This window comes from Elephas maximus, chromosome 24, assembly GCF_024166365.1.
Source record: "Elephas maximus indicus isolate mEleMax1 chromosome 24, mEleMax1 primary haplotype, whole genome shotgun sequence".
NCBI lineage: Eukaryota > Metazoa > Chordata > Mammalia > Proboscidea > Elephantidae > Elephas > Elephas maximus.
The window spans coordinates 40,773,153-40,788,697 of NC_064842.1; the positions used below are offsets into that span (position 1 = coordinate 40,773,153).

At 46.3% G+C, this 15,545-nt stretch overlaps 2 protein-coding genes across 11 annotated transcripts in view; both read right to left on the reverse strand.

The window, feature by feature from the left end:
- Positions 1-15,545, reverse strand: part of LOC126066778 (quinone oxidoreductase-like protein 2) — a 178,479-nt gene that overhangs the window by 67,027 nt on the left and 95,907 nt on the right. The window lies entirely within an intron of this gene.
- Positions 1-15,545, reverse strand: part of SEC16B (SEC16 homolog B, endoplasmic reticulum export factor) — a 69,885-nt gene that overhangs the window by 5,820 nt on the left and 48,520 nt on the right. For 3 of the 9 annotated variants that reach the window (XM_049868139.1, XM_049868138.1, XM_049868140.1), the window contains exons 13-20: positions 14,423-14,540; positions 12,676-12,787; positions 9,822-9,927; positions 7,632-7,772; positions 6,349-6,471; positions 5,432-5,504; positions 2,834-3,133; positions 1,622-1,689 (exon numbers count right to left, since the gene is read on the reverse strand). In XM_049868139.1, the coding sequence (XP_049724096.1) occupies positions 1,622-1,689; positions 2,834-3,133; positions 5,432-5,504; positions 6,349-6,471; positions 7,632-7,772; positions 9,822-9,927; positions 12,676-12,787; positions 14,423-14,540 (1,041 nt within the window). Of the gene's footprint in view, positions 1-900; positions 3,134-3,215; positions 5,505-6,348; positions 6,472-7,631; positions 7,798-9,821; positions 9,928-12,675; positions 12,788-14,422; positions 14,541-15,545 lie in introns of those variants that run through there. The other 6 variants (XM_049868141.1, XM_049868143.1, XM_049868142.1 and 3 more) reach the window with 6 other exon arrangements.

Below are 15,545 nucleotides of genomic sequence, written 5' to 3' on the forward strand. Positions count from 1 at the left end.
GAAGGAAGGAAGAAGAAAAAGAAAGAAGGAAAGAGGAAGAAAGACAAGGAAAAGGGAAGTGACGTACTCTAATCTCTGACAAGGTAGGTCCTTACCATGGCCTACAAGGCCCTCCATAATCTGGCCTCTTTGCTACTCTCTGGCTGACCTTGTTCCTTAGCACTCTCTCCGATTGCTCCCCACTTTCTCAATAAATGGATTCCCTTGCTCATCCTTGGTTACAAATTCCTATTTCAGGGCCTTTTTTCTTGCTCCTCCCTCTGCCCAGAACACTTGTTTCCCAGATACTTCCAAGGATCACCTCCATGCTTGTTCTGATCTCTGCTCAAAGACCTTCTCTGAGAGACCTTCCCTGACCAGCCTATCTAAAGTAAAATCCCCTGTGTGTATATTTGTTTATTTTCTGTCACCTCCACCAGATGTAAGCACCATGAGGGGATGCTTTGTCTGGCTCATTGACATGTTCCCCGTCCGCTGTAACAGTGTCTAAACCAAAAACCAAACCTGTTGCCGCCGAGCCGATTCCGACTCATAGCGACCCTGTAGGACTGAGTAGAACTGCCCCGTAGGGTTTCCAAGGAGCAGCTGGTGGATTCAAACTGCCAACCTTTTGGTTAACAGCTGACCTCTTAACCGCTGCACACCAGGGCTCCAGCAGTGTCTAGAACTCAATAAATATTTGTGAATGAATGATGTTAGTTTGATTCAATGGATTGTGTCAAACCAATATTAAAAATCTTATTTATGAATAACATAGAAAATTTCATCATATAAGGTTAAGAACCAAATAGGAAATAAAGTTTATACACAATGATCCTAATCACTTAACTATATATACACACGAATATGTACATATGGAAAAAATACTGGAAGAAAGGAATCAAAATACTTGACTGGGATTAACAGTGATATTTGTTTGATTCTTTATATAACACTTCTCTTTATTTTCCAAGTTTTTTATAGCAGTAATGTACTACATTTTTTGTTGGAGAAAAAAAAAAAAAGTAAAGGAATAAAAGTTTTACAAGGCCTGTAGCGTAGCCCCGTGACTACCTGAGAAAATTGCATGCTGCAGCCTTCCAACCAGGAAAAGCTGGAGAACAGAAGCTGCTGCCCACCACTGCGGGGAGAAGTGCATTGATGCAACAACTAGACAGAATGATATCACTAGACCTGGTCACCCCCAGAACCTTACAGCCTAACTGAGGAGCTATCACAGATGCCACAGATCCTTCTTGAAAATAAAGGAAGGTAAAAATTAAAATGAAATAAATCTCCGCAGTCTTCCCATGACAGGAAGAGGACAGTGAGCATTTGGTGCTGCAGAAGGAAGGGAAGGACGTCAGAAGGAACAGAGATCTGAGAGCAAAGCAAACCAAGAACAGCTCTGCTGCCCCTTCCCCCACTGACACAGGGTGGTGGGACTAAGCGTTAACAAGCACACAGCCCCCTCCCCCGACACCCAGGATGTGCACGGAGAGAAACGAGCAGAACCACGAGGTGGAAAGAGAGCTGGTGCAATGCTGAGCAAGGGGTTTGCATGTGGCTAAGAAACTCAGGTGATGGTAAAAGCCAGAAGCATTGGGGTGGCATCAGCATCTTGTAATGCTTTGTCTTTCACCTGTGGTTTGGAAGTGTCCTTTTGACCATCGGAGTCCTGAAAGGGTTCATGACACACGTAGTTCTCTCCTGTGCACAAAACAAAACCAAACACAGCAATTTGAAGTTGTGCTTCTTCCACTCACCTTGAAGAAGGGTGATGGGGACCTAGTAGGATTTCCTAACCATAGCTGGAGTTCAAAGCTCATGACCTGAAGGGGATGACAAACAAAGCAAAACAAAACCCATTGCCGTCGAGTTGATTTCGACTCATAGTCTTATAAGACAGGGTAGAACTGCCCCATAGAGTTTCCAAGGAGCACCTGGTGGATTTGAACTGGTGACCCTTTGGTTAGCAGCTGTAGCACTTAAGCACCATGCCACCAGGGTTCCCAAGGGGCTCCCAGTGAGTGAGAATTCAGCTTGCATGGTTCCTCTCAGTTCTAGCCACTCCCAAGACACTCCTCACCCCAACTGGACGGGGCCTCACCTTAGAAGGTCTCTGATCTAACCCTTCTGTTTGGTTTCCAGTACTTCCCAGGCATCTCTCAGCCCTGTGGTCTCATGGCTGATAGGCCTGGGGAAACTCAGAACTAGGACAGAATCCCAGCCTCTGACAACAATCCATGACAGTAACCTCTTGGATGCAGGATGACTTTGAAAAAAGAACTTTCCTACACTACAGTGCATTTCCTGAAAATTTTCAGGAAAGACTAATTGCTTAAAAAGGACATCATGTTTGACAAAGCAGAGGGTCAGTGAAACCATGGGAAAGTCTCCATAAGATGCAAAATGGACTCAAACATAGCAACAATTGTGAGGATGGCGCAGAACAAGGCAGTGTTTTGTTATATATAAGGCCCCCATGAGTGGGAGCTGATTGGTCAGCAACTAAAAACAACACTATGCATGCAAGGCACAGGTGGCATTTTCCCCACCCTCCAGCCTCTCCTAGAAACTCTGTCATTTGACGGGAAGGGCAGCAGTGGCTGCTGTTTGTTTGCCATGCTCATCCCAGTAGAGACTGGCCACTCCCATAGACTAGACTTTAAGAGAGCAATCTTCTAATGTCCACAAAGTACCAGCACAGTGGCTGATGTATAGCAGGTCCTCAATAATGTGCACACCCTCCCCCCACCACCATTCATGTCTTGACCAGCTCCAACCCTACATCCTCTGAATGGTCCCTGTACCTCCATCACTCGAGGCTTCCAGCCCACCCAGCATGTCTTACCAAAGAGTGGGTGTGCCTGCAGGGCTTCCTCTCGGGCCCTTGCTCCAGGAGCTGCTGTCACTGCCATGCTGCTGCCAGTCCCTGGTAGATGGGTCTCAGGAACCGAGCACAGAGGCACTGGTGGCCCTGTCTGCCCTGCACCTCCTCCCACTGGGTGGGAGCCCAGCTGCAGGGGAAAGGGCTGTTGCGAGCTGGGCTGACTTGGGCCTGTCTGCTCAGGCATTGGCCATGGGGCTGAGCAGTACCCAAGGAGCTCTGAGTAGCCTTGATGTCCTGAAAGATCCTGGTAGAAAGGATTTTCTAAAGACAAAGGATGAAGAGGAAGAATGGAGACCTGAAATGTGGCATCTGCATAGACACAAAGAACATTCCTGCCCATGTCCATTTTGCAAAGCAGTCATAAGGATGGGCCAGGTGATGTGGCTTCCACTAACGTGATGACAAGTAAATCACAGCAGTGATCACAGAACTTCTCACTGTTCGTCACTTACTATTTACAAAACATCTCCCTCACTGCCTTCTGTGATTCCTGAGCCTTAAACCAGCGGGCTGGGAATACAGAAATTACAAACCCATCTAACACCACACCTATTTTCAATAAACTCTGTCTCTTCTAAGGATTTCCAAAGTGACTTGGGTATTTGAAACTTATAAAGTTTCCAGTTACAAATCCAAGTCAGACTACAGAAATGACAGCTCTGCTTTCAAAGAATCAGAGTGTGTTTGCCCTGGAAGGGACCTTAAACAAAAAAAAATTTTTTTTTTTTCTTTTTGGTGGTCATTAATTCTGGCTCCGCCATTTTGTTGATAAGATATACGAAGGTAGGAAGGCCTTTGGTAGTGCAAACGGTTAACACACTGGCCTGCTAGCAAAAAGGCTGGAGGTTCGAGTCCATCCACAGGTACCTTGGAAGAAAAGCCTGGAGATCTACTTCCAAAAAATCAACCACTGAAAACCCTATGGAGCATAGTTCTACTCTGACATACATAGGGTCACCATGAGTTGGAGTCGACTCACAAGGTGGAAGATTAGCCCAAGGTCGTAGGGCTTGTGCGGCAGCTGTCCCACCTACTCAGTCGGGTAGTAGGAGACACGTCTGTTAGGAAACAGCCATCTGGAGACAGCCCAGCCTGCCATCCTCCACTCCCTAATCTTTGCAGATCCTGAGACACAGCGACAAAGCTGAGAAACAGGACCCAGGGCATGCCCTTCCTTCCTGTCCCCATGCTCATCCCTGAGGAAAGTCCAAAAGGCCAGAAAACGTTTGGAAGGGAAGAGATGAGGACCTGTACCCAATTTGACCATGAGTGTGACTTGGGGAAAGTGTATGGAGTTAATTGGGGATAATACTACCAGACAGATCCACCAGTCAGAGGCATACTGAGGGGAAAGTAGAAGTGTAATGAAGATACTTTTAAACCACATTTACTTCACACGTATGTTACAAGTGGCAGCTCAAAAATCTTAAGAGCTTCCTATATCCCCAGTGGGGCCAGTGGTGGTTCTGCCTTCCAGGCGGAAGACCCAGGTTGGAGTCCCAGCGAATGTACTCCACGAGCAGCCACCACCCATCTGTCAGTGGGGGGTTGCATATTGCTATGATGGTTTCAGCAGTTTCAGTGGAGCTTCCAGACTAAAACAAACTAGGATGAAAGGCCTGGAGATCTACTCCTGAAAGTTAGCCAATGAAACCCCTATGGATCACAACAGTCCAATCCCCAACCAATCATGAGGATGGCGCGGGACCAGGCAGTGTTTAGTTCCATTGTGCACGGGGTCACTGTGAGTCAAGGGCCGACTCCACAACAGCGAACAACAACAATTACGTCCCCAACACTCACATAAAATACAGATAATTCACATCCCTGACAAGAAACTTATCTAGTTGGGGAGAAGCTACTAATATGGGTGAAGCAATTAGATAACAATACCATACAGTATTTAAAACCTAAATGGTGAAGCAAAAACTATAATAATGTGGAAACTTAGAACCATCCAGACATGTGGACTGCGCTCTGTGGAGGAGGTGGGTCTCGGCCTTGCCTGGAAGAAGGGTCAGATTTCCACAGGCATACGGAAGAGCAAGGAACGTACTCTGGGAATGTGGGGCAAAGTGTTTTTGGAAATTATTTTGTCAACCAGAAATGACCATAATCAGTTTAGATCAGCCCCAGGGGCTTCCACCTACAAACCTCACTTAACTAGTATTTTCCAAACCCACATGCTCTTGAGATTTCATCAGAGTAAAACCAAGAACACTTGCACCTATTACAAATGAAAGAAAGGACACGGGGCCCAATCAAACTTGCCCCACCTCAAGAGGACCCACCTTTGCTGAAATCACAACTTTCCAGAACCTCTCCCTTTTTCCTCAAAGCCAATTATAAAAGAAAACAGCTATCTCTCTCAAATTGAAGTCCTTGTACCTCCTCTTGAGTGCCAGGCTCCCTTGCTGTAGCAATTTGGTTTACTCTTAAATAAAATCTGTGTTAAATTTGTAGAACTCGACTCCCGAATCTGTCATTTAACAGTTGTATCTTGTATGATCAGATCCTGGAAGTCAGCTATTTATTTGTTCTCTTCATCAGCGTGGGTACCTGTTGTTCCTCTGGCTCTCGGAATATCTGAGTGAGCAGAATGCGGATCACCAATGTCCTCTGCTACCTTCTGCTGTTCAAAAATTAAGTAAAATCCTTTTAAGTACCACAGAGTAAAACAAGAACGGAAAACAAGGTAGTTTAAAATTAGGTCAAAAGGATACTTCCAGGGGAAATATCAAGCTAATCAAGCCTCAACTGAAAGCTCAGGGGCCTTGTGGGTCACATGGGCAGGGAGCAAGGTCTCCACCATCTTGTCTCCCAGCTGTGCTTGGTGGAGACAGAGGCAGCCTGGAGACCACGACATCTGTCCTCCCCCGAAGGAAGGGGCAGTGAGAGGAACTGAACTGTGGGCTTCAGAGCATGCAGGAGATGAGGGGAGGAAGGACCTTGCATACTTTCAAAAATCCACCTTGTCCTTTCTTCAGAACAGAGTGGGAGAACAAAAATGGAGGGGGCCCCATCCCAATTACTGTTCCAATTACTACCAGCAGCTCCTGCAATTGTCAGAACAAAAAGGAAAGGCCCGGAAATCTTTGAAGCAATTGCCCTACATTACATGAAAGTGACACAGGTTCACTGTGATCCACTGTTCCTAACAGAGATGTGGAGGCTTTGATGGTCATGAAACATATTTTCTGGGGCCTCAGAGAAGGATGGCGGGTGGGAGATTTGGGGGAAAACCTACTGTCGCATGAGCAGATAGCACTGCACAGGCAAGAGGCACAGCCAGGAGCTCTGACCCCCACCCTTTCCCAGGACAGACTGCACTTGGTGGGCGATGGGAGATACCACAGCCTGACTATGGAGCATATGTGTGCAGGAAGGGGGCTTGCTGTTGTCAATGCCTACTCTGTGACTAGGGGAGGAAAGAGGAGGGACACAAAGGGCCCACCCCACCAACCTCTGGCCCCCACCTCATTCACTCCCAGCTCCTTGTGCTGCCTCCGAAGTTGCACCAGCCAATCTGGCTCTAGGTCTCTGTCTCCACAGCGACTTTCCAACACCAGAGGATCCGACAGCTTCAGTTTTTCTGCTAGCTGTGCCAGGTTTCCAAACAGGGTAGGGACAGAAAGGCAGAAAAGAAAAGGAAGAGAGAGAGACAAACATGGAAAAACAATGGGGAAAGAAGAAGTAAGGGCAAAGGAAAAAAGAGAGCTTTAACTCACATATAAATGAAAATTTTAAAGAACAATTGAGAAACAGCAAACTCAGGAGATTGCCTCATAAAACTGTAACATAAATAAACAATTAACCCATCTTGGTGTCAGATACTAAACCAAAGAGGAGAAACTCTTACTGGGCTGGTCTTTCTCTGCAAAGCTATCTGCTCTACAGCCACACTGCTCAAACTTCAGGGTGCACGGGAATCACCTTGGGTCTGGTTAACTGTGCACGCTAGTTCAGTAGTTCTGGGGGGGCGGCCTGAGGCTTTGCATTTGTAACAAGCACCCAGGTCATGCCGATGCTGCTGGTCCAGGAACTACATTAAGTAGTAACGTAGTTAATTGGCATTAAGTCCCCAAACTTTCCTCCTCCTCCATTCTGGGTCCCCGAGCTCCATGCAACCATCCTCCAAAGTACAGAGGCTTCGAGCCACAGATTTTATTGGTTACGGAATCCAACACCTGGGTCTCGTCTAAAAACAAAACAAATATTGAGAGTAGGCTGCTTTCTATGCTTTCCAGCTAATGAATGGATTTTTCTTAAATTAACTGGAACAGCTCTTGGTCTGATTGTTGTTTTCTTCCCCAGAAACTACAGGTTAATTTTTTTTTTCCAATGTGTCCCACATGTAATAAAATATTCGACAGACCTAAAAACATTTTAATATGGATCATTTCCTGTTTTAATCATCAATATATATTTTCTGAGCACAGCTTTTGCAATTAGAGCCGTTCACAGCAGCATGCGGTTTTACAGGCAGGCGCAAGAATGAATTTCTCACATAGCACATGCTTGGTCTCCAGTTCCCCAATCTCCCCCTCCTGCACCCCCTCCCCTCAGTATCCTTCTTTGTTCAATGTGCGGGGCTTCTGCTTATCACATCTGGGCATGCATATGTGGTCAAAGACAGCCGTGGGCGCCAATTTTACAACACGTTCAAAGAAGAGGAAATGCAGAGTCTACGCTGCTTTACAGTGGCTTTCTCTGAACATGGAAGATAAAACACCTGCAGAGAACCCTTTGAGAAGCTCACCTTGATGAGTTCCGCTAATAACACAGGGTGACTGTACTCTTCCTGGCTAAGGAGGGCCACACCAATGGCTTCACAGTAATGCAAGGCCTGGGACGTGAGGCCGTAATCTGCCAGACGGGAAGCATAAAGGAGTTTATATACCTGTGAAGAGGAACAGGGCCAATGACTGGTCCATCCAGGCAGGGAAAGAGAGAGAGAGAAAAATGTAGATAAGACTTCTTGGAAGTCAGCTGACTGCCAGCTTCCGCCACTCTGACATCCAAGTATCAACGAGGGCCTATGCCACTGGGGGCATTTTATACGTGCATGGGCACAATTTCAAATTCAGCCTGCAGTTGAATAGAGAAAGGGATGGAAACACATCGGCTCAGCCTTCCTAGAGCCTGGCCACCACGGAAATGCATTCCATCTCTGGAGCGCCTGATGGATGTGTGGCGTGGGACTGGGCACCAGGACCAGAGAAAGGAGTAAAAGATAGCTCCTGGTGCAAGAGGCTGGAAACCCAATGGAATCCAGAGTACAGGCAAACTCAGGTAAACTTTCACAGAGCAAGAGGGACAGGGTGGGATCAAGGATGAGGTCTGTGGAGTCAGACAGGCCCAAGTTCAAATCCCAGTTCCACGCTGTGGCTCAGTTTCCTCATTATAATATGGTGATAATAATACTGCCTGTCTACTTGGCCATTGTGAATATTAAATGAGATAATTCATGTATTTATAATAAACAGTGTACATGAGACTGAGCCATTATCACGTAACCCTTCTAAGCCTCAGTTTCCTCATTCGTAATAGGGGTAATAATGCCTACCTCACATGATTAGAAATAATACACAGAAAGCATGATAGCACAATGCCAGACATGTAGTACACGTTCAACAAAACCAGCTAATATTCCTACTGCCAGCCCAAAACAGAACCAAAATAAAGGGGAGGTGGGATGAATGAAGAAAGATGTTGGCCCTAGAGACCAAAGTGCCTGCGCTCAAGAGAAGCTCAGGAGCCATAGCTTTGCTGGAGAAGGTGGGTCTTTGGTAAACTCTTAAAAAAGAGATACTACTATTTGAGTTATTTCCCTATATACAGTAGTTCCTTCATATTAAAGTTTTCATTTTATGTTTTGCATTATGTTTTTATGTGTGTGTTGTTGTTTTGCTGAACATATACACCAGGCACTAAGGGAGATAAAAATATTCATTAGAACAGGTCTCTGACCCAAAGAAGATCATTCAGATAGGAAGGTACCTGGACATGAAAATAATAATAATAAAGAGCAATATGAGTTAAATGCTTAATGGGGGTCTAGTTCAAGAGCGTCCTGGAAGCCCAGCTGTGGGAGTCCCTTATCGTGGGGTAGAATAATTTGTATGCCAGCCACTGTTCTACTGTGTTACAAAAATTAACTAATTCAGTCCTCGTGCCAGTTCCATTACACAAGAACTACTATAACCCCATGTCACAGATGAGGCCACTGAGGGGTACTATTACAGTCACACCATCAAGAGTGGCTACAGAAGACTTCATGGAAGAGAGGGTGAAGGGGAATACGCACAGGATCTGGACATTAGGATGACATGACGCTGGTATTAGACTTGTTCTCTGCTCAACCATAAGGCATCAAGTTGAGAAGTTGAGAAGGAGGTTAGAACCTGCAATGCAGACATTACCTGCACAGAGGAGGCCCTGAGAAGAAGAAAGAAGTATGAGGCCCAAGGACAGGACACAGAAGAATTTCCAGAGTTAGAAGGAGTCCACAAGAACTTGGAGGAGAGAGTGAGGAACAGGGTGAGAGGCCCACTGTGTTGGCCACTGGTGTTCATACTCTTGGGCAGGATAGCTATGGAGGCTGAGGAAAGGGCAGGGCTGTTTGGAGAGAGAAGAACAGAAAGAGCAGCAGAGCAGGAGTAAGGAGCTGGACCCCAGGACTGCAGCACAATTTTTATGTGTCACAAAGAGGCAGGAGGCCACCAGCAGAGAAGCCTCTGCAAGATTTTGCTTTCATATCTTAAAATGTAGACCTTTCAGGGACATAAAAAGAACTTCTAAACCTCCCCATGCTTGAGCTGATGAGGAAAAGTTCAGTAGGCGATTTATCCCAGCACGATGTGGACAACAGCAAAGCTGAGAATTCAGCTGCCTGGCAGCTCACCAGCCAGGCACAGCTAAGATGGCGGCCTCATCTGGGTTCACTTACCTGAAAAGAAGGGATGAAGGACTTGGGGCGGCCCAGCATCTGGCAGTATTCGAAGATCTCTGTCCTCTGGATAGCCTCAGTCGTTGCAAATTTCAAGAACTCTTGGCTAAAACCAGAGAGACAACAATAAAAGAGAGTGAGGTCTGGGGAGAAAAATTAAAAACCCTAGAAGATGGCCAAAGACACACTGCATGAGTTCATGGTAGAGTTTCTGTCCTGGGCTGATCCCTGGGCTGCCCCAGGAGAAGAAGGAGACTCTGGGCATCCAGTGGGAGTGTTCTGCCTCCTCTCCCCCTGCCTTCCTGAGGCTGGAGAAGGAACTCAACAAAACACTGCACCAAAGGCACTTGCAGGGTGGGGGGTCTCTGTTTTCTCAGTTAGAGGGTAACATAAGCTGGGCCTGAGCAGCCCAGCCTGCTCTCCATGCCAGCTCAGTGGGCACTGGGTCCTCCTCTTAAGTACCTTGAGAGTTAACCTTAGTGCCCTGAAGCCCAGAACATGCACTTATGAAAAGCCACCCCTAACCTGAGCAAAACCCAGCTTGGTGGGCACTGGGTCCTCCTTTTAAACACACTGAGAACTTGCCTTGTTGTTGTTATGTGCCATCAAGTTGATTCCAACTCATAGCAGCCTGTAGGATAGAGTAAAACTACCCCACAGGGTTTCCTAGGCTGTAATCTTTATGGGAGCAGATCACCAGGTCTTTTCTCTCACAAAGCTGCTGGTGGGTTCAAACTGCTGACCTTTCAGTTAGCAGCCGAGTGCTTAACCATTGTGAAACAAGGGCTCCTGAAACCTTAGTGCCCCTAAAGCCTGGAACCCGGGGAAAGCTACCCTTTATACAAAACCACAAAAAAGAGGGAGTGATTTGAGGCTCCAGGAATGCTGAAAAAGGAAGGCAAGGCAGATAATGGGGAGACCTGCTGAGCCAGAAATCAAATCACAATTCTTATGTTGGGTATTCATTCAGCCAAGCAGGAAGGGGACTGGGTGAATGTCATCAGAGGGAGCAACAAGAGTCCCCACAAAAGGGTTCTCCAAATCTCTCCCCTCAACGGCTTATCGTGATATTTGAAATCACGGTCACCAGGGTAATTTCTGGGTTAAAACTTTACCTCCAGAAATTTCCTCTTGAAGCACAACATAGCAGTGAAGACATATTAACCCATACACATTAACTGCCATACTGGCGTAGAGAGACTTCTTTGACAAGCACACGACGCACTACCAGAGAGTGTGGCCTGGAGAGAACAGGCTGTGAGGCAGGTACGGTCCTACGGTGGCAGGCAGTTTGGTACAACTGGTCAGCGTAAGAGTTTGCAGCCTGACTGCCTGGCTGTACTCGCTTAGACACCTTATTGAACCTCTCTGTGCTTTAGCTGCCCTCCTGTATGAAATAAAAATTAAGAATATACCTTCTTCACATGACAAATTTTGAATATTTAAAGAAAATACTACAAATAAAATGACTGGCATAACAAAACCAAAAAAAAAAAAAAACAGCTGCTGTCAATTACAACTCATGGCGAATCCATGTGTGCAAAGTAGAACTATGCTCCATAGGGTTTTCAAGGCTGTCACCTTCCAGAAGCAGACCATCAGGCCTTTCTTCTGAGGGACCTCTGGGTTAGTAGTTAAGAGCTTCACCATTTGTGCCATCCAGCGATTAGCATGACATACCAAGCCGAAATCAAACCCACTGCTATCAAGTCTGACTCATACAGACCCTATAAGACAGAGTAGAACTGCCCCATAGGGTTTCCAAGGCTCTAAATCTTTTCTTTCTCTCTCAGAGTGGCTGGTAAATTTGAACCATCGACCTTTTGGTTAGTAGCCACGCGCTTAACCACTCTGCCACCAGGGCTCCTGGCATAACATAAACCAAATCAAAACCAAACCCATTGCTATAAGTCAATTCCAACTCATAGCAACCCTGTGGGACAGAGTAGAACTGCTCCACAGGGTTTCCAATGAATGGCTGGTAGATTCGAACTGCCAACCATTTGATTAGCAGCCGAGCTCTTAACCGCTGTGCTACCAAGGCTCCTGGCATAACATAAGAGCTTAGTACACCTAAACTATTACAGTGAGTCCCGGAGAGAGACTCAAAACATGGAGGTTTGCTAGGGAGCAAAGTGGTCTGTTCATCCATTTATTCATTCCTTCAAGGCTTATTGGAAACCGTGGTGGCGTAGTGGTTGAGTGCTGCAGCTGCTAACCAAAGGGTTGGCAGTTCGAATCCACCAGGCGCTCTTTGGGAACTCCATGGGGCAGTTCTACTCTGTCCTATAGGGTCGCTATGAGTCGGAATCGACTCGACGGTACTGGTCAAGGCTTATTAAGGTCCTTCTGCGTGAAAAGCCTAATGCTATGGCCAACAGAGAATATGTGACTGGTGGGACTCTGAGTAGCTTGTGTACCAAGTCATTGTGGGCATGCTGGGGCCCCAGAGAGAGGCTATACAGAACCTTCTTCCACTTCCCAGTTTTGCAGGATAGGCCCTGAACAGGCCCAGGGCTGCCTAAGACTCCATGAGCACGCTCGCATTTTGTTTAATAGCAGTCTCTGGTCATGGAGCCAGGGCACCACACAGTGGCTAGGGTGGCACACTACAACCCAAAGACACCAGCTCTAAGCTTCCCAAGCCGGGCCTGTGGCCTGAGGCCCCCTGGTGGTGTCATGCGGCTTCCACCAAGTACCTCCTTGCCAGACCTGTGCAGAAAACAGTCCTAGATGAAAGGACCAGCACTAGCTGAAATTCATACAATAACGTGAAAAATGAAGCCATGAAGCCAGCAAGGGCTAAAACAATCCCCTAGAAAACGTCCTTCCCGCTTCCCAGAAGATCACAAACCTGTGGCTGCTGCCCAGCAAGGCCAGATGGTCTGTCTTTACGGTGTAGTAGCCAAAGGGCACGTGAGCCATGAGGTAGCAGAAGTGAGCAGCCTCCACGAGTCCCTTCCCAGCTGCCAGAGGAGAAAAGTAAGACCCAGTCACAGACCACATCCTATCGTGCCGGAGGGGAAAGGGGTAGAAAAGTGGATCCAGAGGGGAGAAGCCTCATGAGAAGAAATGAACTTCTTATAACACAGCTCACAGACACACACACATGCCTCCACTCCCTCCCACCAGCATTTCTGGCCTCATACGTTACATTTCAATTCACTCTAGCCAGAACAAGGCACTATTTCATGTTCCCCTTGATGAATTTTTTTTAATATTTTATTTTTGTTGTTGGGAATATGCACAGCAACGCATATACCAATTCAACAGTTTCTACGTGTGCAATTCACTGATAATGATACATTGTTTGAGTTGTACAACCATTCTCATTCTCATCCTCTTTGAGTTGTTCCCCATGAACACAAATTCACTGTCCTCTAAGGTTGCTATTTAATCTTTCGAGTTGCTGTGTTACTTTGATTCCATGTAAATAGCCCTTAAAAAGAGCCTAATGCTCAAGGCAGACACTTTTTACTAGTTAAGCTAAACTAGCATTTGATTTTAAGAAGACTTCAGGGGATATTTTGTGGTTTAAGGTTTAAAGGTTATCCCAGGGCAATAGTTTCAGGAGTTCGTCCAGCCTCCATGGCTCCAGAAAGTCTGGACTCCATGAGAATCTGAAATTCTGTCCTGCATCCTTTGATTAGAAATTTTCTAGCATTTTAGTCCTTCCTGAGGATAAGACATGATGGAGAGATACTTACACCTGAGAAATGGAAGGGGCAGTTGGAGTGGCAGCTCTTAAACTAGGTATCTGGGGGTGCTAATGCTCTCCCTGCTAAAAGCAAACAATAGGAGACTTTTCCTAGTGCTCATAAAAATCACATCAAATACCAAATTTTTCCCAATTTAAAAATGCTTTCACCAATATTTTCCATTACCTTGAAATTGAATTAATTCAAGTATGTAACGTACCAAGCATGGCGCCTGGCACTCAAAAAGAGCTGAAAAAATTTAAGTTCCCTTTCCACCAGTGTGCTGACTAACCAGCTATCTCACATGTAGATACTTTAACAGGACAGTATTTCACAAAGTTCCACAGACAGCACCATGATTTCTAGATGTTCTGCCCCTTGAACAAATGTGAGAACTATTGATGTGGAACATTCAATAGCCCCTCAATGTCTATAAGGCCACGTTCACAGAGATATGATAAAGAGAAAAGATGACACAATGACCCAGGGTAGTTCAGGCAAAAATAGAATTTCCTGTCTGATTGAGCTGGGTCACTGCTGGACTAACAGCAACAGTAGGCAAGGTGGCCCATGTGTTAACTCCATCGACAGGGAAATCTCACCCAGGGTAGAAAATAACTGCTGAGAAGCCTCCCCGAGAAGAACACCAGAGTCCCAGGGGCCTGGCCTGCATTGGCTCACAGCAGAAATTCTGGGAAGGAAAGAGGCAAGACAGATACTCCTTTTTCTGGGATTCTTTCCCCAAAACACTGAGACTCCAGAGTCAAGGGAAGGCCTGAGGCATAGACTCTGGCCCCACGCAGAATCTAAGAATCTAGGAAAGCACGTTTAAAGCCTACCTGGAAATGCCCTGCAAGAGAGGAAGGAGCTGGAGAAGGAGAGTAGGACTTGGTTTCTGCTTACCCAGGGTGTCGCCCATGGTGATAATGGCACGCTGATGCAGCTCTGGGTCCCCAGCCTGATTCGACAGAATCACAGCCAAGTGAGGCCTCCAGTCTCCCCACTGCTTGTCCCCACAACACTGAAAAGCAGCAGAAAAGTAAAGATTTACTGAATAACGTAGGGTAACCAGAATGTGGAATCCCTGGATGTGCAAACAGTTAAGCACTTGACTACTAGCCGAACGATTGGTGATTTAAACCTACCTGTGGATGCCTCTGCTAACCAAAGCGTCGGCAGTTCGAATCCGCCAGGCGCTCCTTGGAAACTCTGTGGGGCAGTTTTACTCTGTCCTGTAGGATCGCTATGAGTCAGAATCAACTCGACGGCACTGGGTTTGGTTTTGGTTTTTGGTGGATGCCTCAGAAACCCTGGTGGTGTAGTGGTTAAGAGCTACAGCTGCTAACCAAAAGGTTGGCAGTTCAAATCCACCAGGCGCTTCTTGGAAACGCTATGGGGCAGTTTTACTCTGTCCTTTAGAGTCCCTATGAGTTGGAATTGACTCGACGGCAAAGGGGTGTTTTTTTGTTTGGTTTGGTGATCTGCTTCCAAACCATCACTGTTACTGAAAACCCCGTGGTGCAGTTCTACTCTGCACACATGGGGTCGCGATAAGTCAGAATCAACTCAATGGCAACTAACAACAACAACAACCAGAATGTAGGCAAAGGATATTGTTGTCTATTTCCTGGTTTGGAGGAGTTCAAGGAATGCCCATTATGCTACCTGTAACGCTGCCCTTCACTGATTTAGGGTTCTCTTTTAAAAAGGCAAAACTCCTAGAAGGAAGGAAGGATGAATGCGTAAGTGGGTGGGCAGGTGGACAGACAGACGGATGGGCAGACGGACAGATGGATAGAGGGACAGACAGATTTAGGAAGATAGATAAATAAAATGACATTATTGGTCACTTACTAATTTTCAAATCTCTTCCTGGTGCTAAGAAGCTAGGGGGAAAAAAACTGGTGTTTCAGTAGGAGACAGATGATCAAACATCCTTGGCTCATGAGCAGAAGAGATTATATTAGCCTGTCACAGAAGTCAGAGGAGCACTGGGTTCCTCAATACCTTACCAAATGGTTAATAT